The sequence below is a fragment of the Lycorma delicatula genome, chromosome 5, assembly GCF_047948215.1.
Source record: "Lycorma delicatula isolate Av1 chromosome 5, ASM4794821v1, whole genome shotgun sequence".
In the NCBI taxonomy this organism is placed as follows: domain Eukaryota; kingdom Metazoa; phylum Arthropoda; class Insecta; order Hemiptera; family Fulgoridae; genus Lycorma; species Lycorma delicatula.
The window spans coordinates 48895589-48909387 of record NC_134459.1 but is presented as its reverse complement, the minus strand read 5'-3'; the positions used below and the strand labels follow the sequence as shown (position 1 = coordinate 48909387).

At 28.3% G+C, this 13799-nt stretch overlaps 1 protein-coding gene across 1 annotated transcript in view; it reads left to right on the top strand.

Moving 5' to 3' along the window:
- LOC142324919 (RNA helicase aquarius) overlaps positions 1–13799 on the top strand; it is a 250064-nt gene that overhangs the window by 214354 nt on the left and 21911 nt on the right. The window contains exons 15-19 of the mRNA XM_075366060.1: positions 4473–4642; positions 6241–6372; positions 7637–7807; positions 11285–11575; positions 13455–13644. Coding sequence (XP_075222175.1) covers positions 4473–4642; positions 6241–6372; positions 7637–7807; positions 11285–11575; positions 13455–13644 — 954 coding nt within the window. The remainder of the gene's footprint in view (positions 1–4472; positions 4643–6240; positions 6373–7636; positions 7808–11284; positions 11576–13454; positions 13645–13799) is intronic.

Below are 13799 nucleotides of genomic sequence, written 5' to 3'. Positions count from 1 at the left end.
CCTGTCTGTCAACTGAAAAAGTTCTTGCTACGATTTTTTTTTACTCATGGAGAGTTTGTTTTACTCCTTGATCTTTTCCACAATCTACAAATTGTGAGTGTGACTTATTATTGCCAGCTGCTACAGTCAGCAAAAGCCGCATACCGAAACAAAAGATGGGGTATGTCCATCAGAGATGTCATCTTTCTCCATGACAAAACCAGGCCGCATAAAAAATACACTTGGAAACCCTTGACCATTCTCCCTATAGTCCAGATTTGTCCCTCTGTGACTATTTTTGTTTGCACCCTTGAAAGAATCGCTTGTAAGGGAACGATTTGTAAACAATGAAGATGTCAAGGTGCGCATGTGCCCTTGGTTGACGACTTGTCCTCAAACGTTTTATGAACAAGGAATATTCAAGCTTCCAAATCATTGGCCAAAGTGTGTAGATCATGCATGAGACTAAATAGAGAAATGATGAAGGTATGAATTGTTATACTATTAATCAATAAATTTATAAAAAAAATTATCGTTTATATTTGATTCACTCTGTATTTTGTATAATAGGTTTTCAAATCTTGCCTATAATAATTTGTTTTTAATGCAACAAATTGGGAAGTATTATTTATTTTTTTTTTAATACTCATTCATTGTTAATAATAATTGTAGTATTATTAGCCATTCTTATAGTTTTGATGTTTTTGATTCACTTAATATTTCTATGCATAATAATTAATAATCTTTTCTACCGCGATATATATAAAAGAAACTTAATAAAAAAGCAGGTTTTATTCTTGTCTTTGATTTCCTGGCTTGTTTGATAGCCTTCTCCATATCTATCTGTTGTTTACCAATTTCTTAGATCAACATATCTCTTACATTCTTTATCCATAATACCCACTTCATAAAATTCTAATCTTAGACTTCCTCTTATTGTTATATCCTCTACATTTTCTGCTAGAACCAAATTCATTATTTATGGAAGCCTTTAATGTATGGTCCACTAATCTTAACCCTTTTAACCTTTTATCAGAGATTTCTTTAATGCGTTAATATCTTCATTTTGCACTCAATCAACATACTTAATTTTCAACAGTTTCCTGCAATACCACATTTCAAAGTTCTCTATTAGGTAAATTTTATAAGAAAGCTACCTATTGTAATGGGTACCATGATTCGACTTCAAGAAAATTTTGACATATCTTCATGTTTCACATCCCCAGACCCCAAAACCATTGTCAGTTCAAAAGTGTATATATATATATATATATATATATATATATATATATATATATTTCACTTTCTTGTGGACACGATAACTGCCGTAATTTTGTGCCAGTCACTTTCAAATTGATACATAACAACCCAAAATCTCAGTCGAGTTTGTTAATAAGCAAAATCAGACCATGTGGTTGGAAATGGAGGGAAAATATTGCTATAACTTTCATATTAATTAAAATTTCAAATTCATTTTAAGTTCCTACTATTCTTTGCGTAAGGGCCTAAAACTTATACAAGTAAAGTTTTTTAATATCACCAACCATTGGCCCAGGGGTGGAAAAAATGGGATTTCGAAGACAAAAAAAAAACATACCTTTCTTAATAGACACAGTGTTGAATCAGTTTGAAGTGGTCATTAGTCCTCTAAACATTACCTAAAACTTTTATCTGAAACAATTTTCAATATGACCAACCCTTATAGCAAGGGATGACCATAATGTTGCTGGAATTGTAAGAAGAATTGTCATATGCTAAACATGTGAAACTTTTTTCACATGCAGCCATTGCCGTATTGAGTAAATTTGAAGTTTTTCTTAACTTTAAGGTGGAAATCTTTTTTATCCCCTACTTAGCATTGGTGAAATCTACCTCCACCTTCTGGCATGCCAAAAGGGATTTTTTTCTTCTGATTTCCTTATTGCCTATAGCAGTGGTTCCCAAACTTTTCCAAGTCACTGGACCCTTTTTCAATTAAAATCTTTGCATAAAAAATAAGCCCTACCCTAGGTAAAAGTATGATTACTTGTAAGTAAGAGATTAAAAAAAATAAAACTCGTGTATGTTCATTATTTGTTTACTTTATTAACAGTAAATTAATAATTATAAATGTCTTGGTTCAATTAATTATGAAACTTTTACAATATTTTGCGGTGCCTCTGTGAAGAGCCCATGGCTACCTGGGGCGTCGCAGTGCAAAGTTTGGGAATCACTGGTCTACGGTATTTTTTATTTTTATATAATTTTTCAAATATGGCAGAACACTTGATTTCAAATGGACGTAAAATGACAGATTTAGTAAATAATCTTAAAGTATTAGAAATTTGTAATGTTAAAAACAAACTGGAGCATTTGGAGAAATATTATATTTATAAATACAAAAATCTCAATTTAATAAACCACCAGGTAATTTTGAGCAGGATGACCTGCTTAAATTGATAGGCCTGTACAATAGAATTTAACATCTGACTAATAATTGTAATCAATCATGACTTGGTTGATGAAGTAACTCAATGCTAATGATAATTATTATATTTTAATAACTGATGATAAATCTGTAGGATTTGAAAAGGCCTTATTAGATTGAAGGTAAGATCAACCTTGCATTATACGTGTGTATCTGGTGGTTTATAAATACTAATTATAATTCAACTCATAGGAGATGTTTAAAAAATTAATGTATATATATATATTTTACTTTTTGCATTCATTTATTACTTCTAATATACTTCTGCCTATCAGAGGATTTTTTTTTACCAATTTTTCCTTCCTATTTAAAATCTTCTCTTCTACCTTAATTATTATTATCTTTCCTAAATTTATTTATTTCCTCAAACAGTTTATCAGTGTACAATATTAAAGGTAATTACAATGTATAGAAGAAAGTAATATAATACTAAAAATATTTATTTCAAACTGAAGCAAGTTCAGTTAAAATTAAGTTGTATAAATATTTTGATTTTAACCGAAATAGATCAAATACATCATTTCCATATAAACATTCTATGTTGGAACTAGAGACACTTTATAGTAAAAAAAAAAAACAAAAAGCAAACAATGTTGTTTTTACCAACCTATTTCATTTTAGTTTAACTTAATAAAAACAAAAATATACAAGAAAACAGATGGAAAAGAAAATAAGTAATTTCTACAGCAAGAAACAACCAATATATATACTGAGTAATTAAAAGAGAATAACATATAATTAAATATTATTATTGGCTTATAACACTGAAAAAAATATAACTTGTAGAACATAATATTAATTTTTAACAATATTCACAATAATAATATTATATATAACAGTAATAAAGTATTACAGTTTGGTTCATGTATTAGACCAGCCAGGATAATAATATTTTTTAAATAAACTTTCTTTAAACAATACAGGCCATAAGGTATTCTAGGCTCAGACATTTTCGCTCTACAAGAGCTACATTAAAGGTTTCTAATGTAAACAAAATAAGTAATATGTAAAAGCCCATTAACATTTTGCCTACAAAAAAATTCCTAATTGACTCCTCTACCTTAATGTAGCATGTTAAAATCTTTCAGTGCCAAATAGATAAATGATATCCTAAAGACCTCAAACCTAGGCCAGGGCAAAACATTTATGTTATAGTACTAGTCAGTATACTATGGTTGATGTACCACAGTCATACTTTATTGCTTTATTGACCAAAATCAACTGCATTAATTGTTATTGTCTCATTACAAATAGTTCTAAATTGCTAGCATATGCTTCACCCCCAACTACTAGCTAAAGAATAACCTGGTCAAGATTCTACCAAAGAAAGGTACAACATTTTTTAACATATTTATCGGACAGTAAAACCTAGATAATAAAATCTATTAACTCCAATTTTTTTTTTATCTTACTCATATTACTTTCCATGAAAAGTTTATGTCCAACATTACACCTAAATACTTTACTGTTTTTACCTGAGGAATACATTTTCAGTTACATTGATCATTATTCCCACATTGTAAAATACAACATCAAATTTCCCTGAAATCAAAAGATATTATAATCAATCTTGGCTATAAGCAAAGAGATGCCATTTTACACTAAACACCAATATATTCTTCTAAAGTCCTTTTTAATATTATGGTATATTATACGACCTGAATCAGCTTGATATGATGAAGCAGTGTCATTTGCAAAAGTTCTCATACTGCCCTTGAACTTCCCCGAACAAACATCAAATATGTTCTTTAATTTTCTACTGAAATAGTTCTTTAATAACTTCTAGGTTTGAACCTACATTCTGTTCAGATATTAAGTTTACATCAGTCTGTCTCTAATTTTATTTTTTGTTTAATCATTTTAAATTTCAACAAAACATTTTAAATAATTCTAATAATATTCAATTATCAATTAAAGTACTTTAACAGAGTCAGCTTTTGTGTGGGTGTGTGTTATGTGTGTTTTATTTTTTATGTAGTTGTTAATATTTGTTTGTCTATTAATACTGTTTCCATTTATGATACAGGATGTTTATGAAACACTTAATGTTTTGATGAGAAGAAAACCAAAGGAGAACAATTTTAAAGCGGTATTAGAAACAATACGAGAATTGATGAACACTGAATGTGTTGTACCAGACTGGTTGCATGATATCATATTAGGGTACGGTAATCCTGCTGCAGCTCATTATTCACAGTAAGTTTTACTTATTTATAATGTTAAAAGTTGTTGACGTATGAAAAATAACATTTTTTATTGCATCAAAGAAAGAAGTGGTTTTTATTTTCTATAACTTATTTTTTTTTTCAGGAAAAATTATGCATTATTTTTCTGCTCATTAGTTTCTTCCCTTCTTTATTATGTTTCATAGGCAGATATTTGACTCAGTAAAATATTGTGATTCATGAAAAAAGAACATAAGAGAATTTCATGTGGTAATCAAACATTACAGTACTTATATGTGCAATAACTGTCCAGCAGATAGGTGCTGTGTTTGCTTACAATTGTTCAAGTGCATGAATGAGTAAACATTTTTGAAAGTGATTTGGGGGTATTTCAATGTATTCAAGAGGAACTTTTGAACTCGCTTCAAATAAATGAAAACTGTTCCATCAGCAGGAAAAGTAATGGCTACTAACTTTTGGGATGCCCGCAGCATTATCTTCATTGACTTTCTAGAGAAGAGTAAATCATAACCAGGCAATATTATTGTTTTTGCTGAATCATCTAAATAATGAAGTAAAGAATAATTACCATATTTGATAAATAAGATGGTTCTTTTTCAGTGAAAAAATGCAACTGCTCACTCTTCTGAGAAAAATTGTCTGAATTACACATTTCCTCCCTTACTCACCAGACTTAGCAGATTCAGACTGTTGGACTATCTGTTTCCAAATATGAAGTGACTTGCTGGAAAGAAATTTACAGGAATTTCAAACACCCTTGTGTGGCAAAGAAAAAAAGTCACTAAATAAAGAAATAGGTATAATAGGGAAGGAATTGTTTTTTATTAATAATATTAATGATTTTGTTTGATTGATATTTTAGAAATTACCAAATATTAGTACAGTTTTCTTGCCCTTGAGTAACTGCATCTCTTTTTGTTTTACTGTATATTTATCTGTGGCTTACTTTGTTCTTGGATTTCTTACCCAGGATATGATATTAATTAGAACCTGACAACAAAACAATGGCTCTGAGAATTATTAAGGAGCTGTTAACACTAAAATATTACTAAACTGGCTATGTCTCTTAATTATCTACATTCAACACAGGAAAGTAAGCACTAATCATTTGCTCCATTCCAACATGTTTGTTCCAGGTCATCGATCTACTTTGTCACATAAAGGCCAGAAACATTTTCTTATGTTGTGATCCATTTGTATAAGCATTCAGTTTTCTTCCTGTCAGTTTTTCATAAATTAATTGATGTAATGCAATGTAATTTTTTATTATGTAGGTATTTCCTGAGAAGTTCGCAGTACCTGATGGAAAAATAACCTTGCCTTTATAACTTGTAGATATGTATATTACTTTTTTAATGAACATGCTTGCCTAAATTTCACTTATAAATTGCGACAGGTGATTATTTTAAATATTTAAGCTTACTTATTTATTACTAATTATTATAGATGATTTGTTTATTTTGTATTAGTATACATGTGATATCTCAGTTATCAGATTAATATTTAATTTACGAGACTAATATTGTGAACGAGTTATCTAAATTTTTTATTTTTACTCTAATTTTTTTAGTAAAACCTTTATACACATTTGTTTTTAATTTAATTCAGGATGCCAAATGAAATTGCTACAATGGATTTTAATGACACTTTTCTTAGTCTTGACCACTTGAGAGACAGCTTTCCTAATCATGAAATTAAAGTTAAAACTAATGATCCAAAAAAGCTTGTACCTCCATTCAGGTAAATGCAGCTAATTATATTATTATTAAGTATACGATTTACATTAGCCATTCAGTTTAAGTAATTTTTAATTTATCATATTAAATTACACAATTCATCAATGGAATTAAGTTGTCTCTTTCGCACTAAAGAAACACAGTTGTTACTATTATATATTTGTTTATGCAGTTTTATGAGATGTTTTGAAATAATAGAAAATGTGAGGAAACAACCTGATAAATTTTATTGATTGACTTTTTATATTAAATTTTGTGTTTGGATGGTAAGAAAAGTATTTTTTTAAATTTAATATTACAAGTTTTATTTTCCAAAAAAAGTTATTTTAAGTTTCACTGAACACCAAAATCTTACCGTGATAGAAAACTCATCAAAATCTTTAAAATAGTGTAAAATAAGCTCCAATTAAAATTGATTGTATTAAAATGAATTCATTAAAGAATTTTCAATTTTCTTCATGTTTATTTACTCAACAATGAAGTATCTGCAGAAAATAAGACCTGCTGGTTAAAAGCAAAATATTCATTAAATTTCCCCTCTTATTATAAAAGCTATGTATGCTGTGTATTAAATAGGTGCATTTTCTGTCTTGGTTTTATTTAGAGATATATATTTATATTATGTTATGCTTATACAAGTTGTACTATTATTCCCAAGGTAGTACAATTAAAAAAAAAGAGATAATTTCACAATAGAAGTATGAAGTGTACCTACTATCTTGTTGAAAAATATTTTTTTGTTTATATCTTTAATTGTGACTAATAGATGGTGTTCAAAATGCTTAGTAATTGACGTCAATATTGTTTAGCCTAGTAAAATCCACTGCATGGATTGCTTCCATATTATTATTTAGATTTACCTTACTATTTAGATGATTAGTAGCTTTTTCATTATTAATCATAATTTTTGTACGGGAAATTTTCATTTGTCAAAATTCATGTCTTTCTTTGTATTCACTTCCAAACTACAACTAACGACAAGCTCAGAATATTAGAGTTTTGAGAATATTCAGTTCTAAGCTGTAATAGAATTTTTCCTCGAAATATAGTTGTATGTTTGCAATTCTTGTTTGATAAATTTATCCCTCTTTGATAAGAGGGTTAGTTTTAATAGTTAGCTGTGTATTTCTTATGAACAGTAGTATTATGTCACTGTTCACAAAACCTCATCTATTCTAAACCTATACCAACATTACCTAGTTTCTTAAAATAAGTTTTATGTTTTTATATCATACTTTTTTAACTATCTTGCAATGTACTGCTTACAGATTGACATTTGAGGATGTTTTAGAAAAACACGAAAGTATTAATAAAGAGAGTGAAGATGATGTTGGGTGTGTAAAACAAAAACACACAGATGAGAAGAAAAAAAAATCTGTTGTTGTGGAACCTCATGTTATACCCAGTAGAGGTCCTTATTTATTTAATGAACCAAAACGGTGAGTTTTTTAATATTCATTGTTATTAAATTTACAAACATTTGGTTTAAGAACAATCTAGAGGTATAATCATTCAGTGTGAGGTTTCTTTTTGTTAAATCTGCTTTCAATCAGAATGGATAGTGGTTGTTGTGAATTTTCTTATTTTATGTAGGTCTACCTGCTCATGAATTCTTTTGGTTTATATTGAAAGAGCCGTGCTCTTTCATACAGTAATTGCATAACTCTGCTGATAATATACAAAAACAAAGTATAGTGATAACTTACAAATTCATTAATTGATAATTTATTTTTTGTTTCACTTATTTTGCTTTGTCTAATACCTTCACCCAAGAAATATTTATGGTCTGCTTAGTTTCTTCATTTCATTGTTGTTTACTTTATTTTATGTATTTGTTAGTATACCACATAAATTACTGCTTAGAATTGTAAAAATTATTTGTGTAGGTAGGTTGTAGTAATTTTCTTATATGTAACTTATGAATATTTAATTATACCCTTATTAATATGAAAATAAAAGTTATTGTTGGAGATCTGCTATAATTGAAAGAAAATGTTTAAACTAAAGAATTGTAAATACTGAAACACAGTCTAGGAAAATAATAAGAAATGTGATTGATTTTATGATTGAGGAAGAATAAAATGAAACATTTCCATTGATCCAGAAAAAGTCTTAAAGTGAATTTCAAAAGCTACAAAAGTAATTGTTAGCATTTAAAAAAAAATAAGGGTGCTCCAAAAAACAAGACAGTTCATCATTTTTCAGTTTCAAAACTGTCAAAACGTAACCCGTGTAGATGATTTTAATAAGTCTGCTATCAGATGGATAGTTCTAAATTGTTACATTATGTTCCATTATGGAAGCTGGTTTTGAAACTTAAGGAGAAAAATTATTTTCAAGAGGAAAAGACAGCTTAAGCAAAGTTTTAAAATCTGTGGGATTTAAGTGGAGAAAAACCCAAACAATTCAGTTCTTGCAGAAATACAGCATACAGTAGAAAAGCTCTCATTATCTTCCACATATTCAGAAATTAAGGAAAGAAGGTCAACCAGTTGTGTATATCAAAAAAACATATTCACAGCAGCCATACTCACTGGAAAAGTTGGTTCACATATAGTTTTAAGTTCAGCAGAAATTAAAATTTCTTTTTTGAAAGAGAAAAACTTAAAATACTTCATGCAAAAGATAATGTTTCATTCCAGGTTGTTTTACAGCGGAAATAAAGCTTAAATACTTGTTTTTGCTGTTCAGAGATTAATTAAAAAAAGCTATTCATAATGGCTGCAAGAAAAAGTAGTAACCATTTGTCAGGTAAAAGTATGTTGATGATATCCAACAGATCCTGTTGCAGCATTCAGATAGATAAAGACTACATTAAAAAAAGGGAGATAACCAAAATTGGTTAAGCAATCACAAGATTTATTTCAGAAACAAAATACTAAAAGTTGAACTGTATGGACTCATAAAACAGAAGAAAGAATAGTATGTTTGCTATCATTGATGAAATATTAGCTGCAAAAGGTTGTAGCATTATCCTCCACTGTATCACCCAAGATTTTGGACTAATTTAGGCTGAACTGATCTCCCACAATACAATGTTTTATCTGGAAGGTATCATTAGTATGTGCAAGCTTAAAACATGTGAAACTAGAAAAAGAGATTTAGAAAAGAAAATGTGATCACACAAAATAGTGGAAGATCAGTGCAGAATGATTCAGGGACTGACTGAAAACATCATTGAATCTTTTATCATTAATAAAATAATGTCAATTATGATACAGAAAGTTCATCTGACTGAACAGAAAACAGTGTTGTAGAAGCTGATAATGATATGAATAATTGAAAAAGGTATGACTTTTTTTTTAATTACTTGTTTTTTTTTTGTATTCAGTTATCAGTACATGTTATCAGTAGAAATAATGTCTACATTTAAAAGTTATTTTGTTTGATATTCTACTCCGTCCAGTAATTACTGTGTTTATTTTTTATAATTAATTAACAGATTTCTTTAAAAATGAGTAATTTCAATTTATATTCAGTTATTAACAGCAAAAGATTTGAAAGCACACATTAATAAATATTTTGTTAACACATATTAATTATCATAGATTAAATAAATCAAATGTGTAGAATAAATTTCTGCTTACTAGTAACAAATCATTCTTTGACAACATTGAGAGACCTAATATTGATGTGACAAGACTATGCTGCTCAGAGCTGACCAGCAATTATGACATATAGACATGTATTCAATAATTCATTCTGTATGTACTAGCACAAATTCATACTTTTGTAGATATTAGTATATATATATCATTAATAAATATTAATATATATATATCAAATATGCATATCTTGTAAAGATATAAAATAAGTAAATTTATAGATTTTAATCTACACAATGAAGTTTGAACTTGAAATCAACCTCAGTCATGCATGAAAATGTACTTTAAGATCTTTTTGTATTGGTTAATTTGTGATTAATAACATGGATTCCTTTTTTTATCTAGTAAAAAACAATTTAATTCAGATGGACACGTATTATTGTAACAATATTCTATTTCCTGACAAGTGTATGCAGTAACTGAAAAGTTATTTAAAATTAAATAAATTGTTCAAACAACTCTTTATTATCCCTTCAATAACCATATAAATTGCTGAACTAGGCATCAAAAAGTTTCAGTTTTGGAGTTCTGGAATGATGCATACATTCTGTAAAACATTTAGTAACATATTACAGAAAACAAAATTGCTAATAGAAGCAGTAGAACTTTACATAGCATTTTCTTACACAAAAAAGACTGTACTAAGAAGCATTATTGAGAAAATACCTTGAATTCTTCATCATGATGTATTACTGTTGCTATTAAATATAATGATAAAATGAAAATAGAAATACAGTAAATATGAATATGAAATTCATTGTAATTTTGTAAGTTTACATTGAATTTGCTGTTAATGGGATGTTTATGATGGTTTTAGTTGGCAATTATTAATTGCATCAGGGAAAATAAAGTGAAATTTTCATACAAAAGTATTTATTATAATTTTTATTGCATTTAGATTTACACACTTAGTACTAGATCTAGTATCACCGGAACAGCTCTTTCATTGTGTAAATATAAAAAAATCTCCTTTACTCCTTTCTGGATATGAATTATGTCTGTTACAACGTCTTGAGGTAATGTAGCTTTACGTGCTTTGAGATATTCCAGCTCTAATCTCCAAAAAGAAAAAAAATTCCAGATTTAGAGCAAGCTGTCAGGAAGAAACTCATTCAAAATGCTAAAGTAAGGTCTAAAATTTATGAATTGATCTGGATTGGAACCAGATTTTCCAGGTTAAGTGAACATGAATGCATAAATTGTTGTTGTACTGTTGTGGAAGTGTCTTAGGAAATGAAAATGAAATGACTGGTTGTAAAATTATCTCATGTGTTTTTTTGTTTTTATTTATAATAATTTTGAATGTTTTAGGAACTCTATTCCTTTTACACCCACACAAGTAGAAGCAATTAGAGCTGGTATGCAACCAGGCTTGACTCTGGTTGTTGGACCACCTGGAACTGGTAAGACTGATGTGGCTGTACAAATAATATCAAATCTGTATCATAATTTTCCTGCTCAGCGTACACTGATTGTCACTCATTCTAATCAAGCCCTTAATCAGTTGTTTGAAAAAATTATGGCTCTTGATATCGATGAAAGACATTTATTACGTCTTGGGCATGGTGAAGAAGCTTTGGAAACTGAAAAAGATTTCAGTAGGTATGTTCTAATTTTCTCCAATCTATTTTTATTTTATTTTAAGTTATGAAAATATGAAAATTCAAAACGTAGTTGATATAAGATTCTAGTTGTTAAAATTAATTGTGAGATATTGTCTTATTGAAAAGAAGATATTTTATTTTAAATATTTATCATTAATATTGTCATGGTAGTCTACTAAACATAAAAGAAAAAACATACCTTAAACTACTTTTCTGTGTAGTTTATGCTATCTGTTATGCAAACAATTTCTTACCAGCTTGTTTGGCCTCATTTTCATCATGGAACTGCTAACCACCAAAGAAGTTCATTATTTCAAGTATCAGTAAGTTTACAGTGTGCAAATTTATAGTAAGTTCAACATTTCAAATGCTGAAACAGATGAAAATATTTGATGTGAGGTCTGGGTTATAGAGAATTAATTGAATTATTCATATAAAAGGATATGAGCTGCTTTTGTATTTCAGTTGTAGATTGTAGTCAGGAATGCCATGAATCAACATAATGCCTTAGGATAAGATACCTTTTTCTGGTTTGCATGAAGGAAATTCTTAACTGCCTTACCACTGACTGCCATGTTGATTGTGAAAAATTTAAGACAAGAATATTAGATTTGAATTATTTTTATGTCCTAAAACATGCTCATGATCTTTCAAGTGGAAATCATCCTCTTGACTTTTCCTTTTAATGCAACACAATACTTCAGTTTACAAGAAAGGCCTGAAATGTACTTCCACACCTTGAACTTCTGTTCCAATTTAGGATATTTACCTTAGATTATTTCATATGTTTTTATTTAAAATCATTAATTTTAAATTAAATTTTTTTCTTGTTTTATTTTTATTTAATTTTCAAAAAAAAATTAAAGGTAAGAATGTTGTTTCTTGATTGAAATAAAGAAAGTAATGCAGAGAAATTATGTTCATAACTTATATTTTATAATTTCAAGATCAAAACTGGAAATAAAAGGCTTACTATTCCAAAATCATTGATATGACCAGAAATATTCTCATATACCAAATTAAGATATAAAAATTATATTTTCCTGCATTTTTTTGATAATCCAATTGAAGTACATTTTTTTGTTTAAAAGTTCTTAATAAAGAAATTTAGAATAGAAAAAGCTTTAATTTACATAACTTTTAATTTATACATTCATATAAAGGTTCAAATTTAAGTTTTATCTTTCATCAGCTTGGCTGTACCACTGAGCATGACTAAGGCTCTCTGGAATGGAAATACAAGTATATGTAGTATTTTTTTACCTTAAACTTTCTTTTGAAATTTAAAAGTTTTTTAAATTTTCATATGTAAATATTTGAAATATAAAAATATCACACTGTATGTCAGGATTATTGTAATCCAACATATAGCAACGATGACAAAAACAGTTATAAGATATCTTGAAATTGTTTTTAAAGACCATTAATTTTTCATTTTTAAAAATTTACCACTAAATATTAGTTTTTCTTTCTTAACATTATTTTTTTTCTTAATAATTTGATCATTTTGTGTGACCATGTATTATAAAAGTTTCTTCATTTAGAAAAACAATTATCAGTAACCACAACAGTTTTAACATAACTGGTAATTAAAAATTTGTAATGAATTAACAATAAATGTCATATCATCATATGGCTATTGAAAAAATTCATGAAGTGGTAAGTATAATATTTGGACTGTGAGTTGACAAATAATGGGGAGATAGGAAAAGGAGTACTGAGTGCTGGATTTTTATGATAAAAAGTATATAGTTATTGTTAAAAGTAAAGAGATAACTTACCCACCTGTAACATTATTGTTTTTTGTTTTTAACAGATGAGCTACTTTTTTAAGACACAGAAATTGAAAGCTATTAATTAAAATTGGTTATTTTTAGGTATGGGCGTGTTAACTATGTTCTGGCTAAACGGTTGGATCTTCTGATGGAAGTGCAGCGGTTACAAGAAAGCCTCCAGGTTGTTGGTGATCAGGCATATACTTGTGAGACAGCTGGGCATTTCTTCCTTTACCATGTTTTAGCCAGATGGGAAATATATATGTCAAAAGTAAAACCACCCTCTGGCAAGGTAAGTGATAATGACTAGCATTCTCTTCTCTGTTCCCATTATCAGTTAATTGTTTTTACCACCAAAATATTCCCTATTTTATGTTGATCTGGCTGCTGTAGACATGTAACATTTAAAATTGAAGACATAAAAAAGTTAGATTTTACCTTTCATTG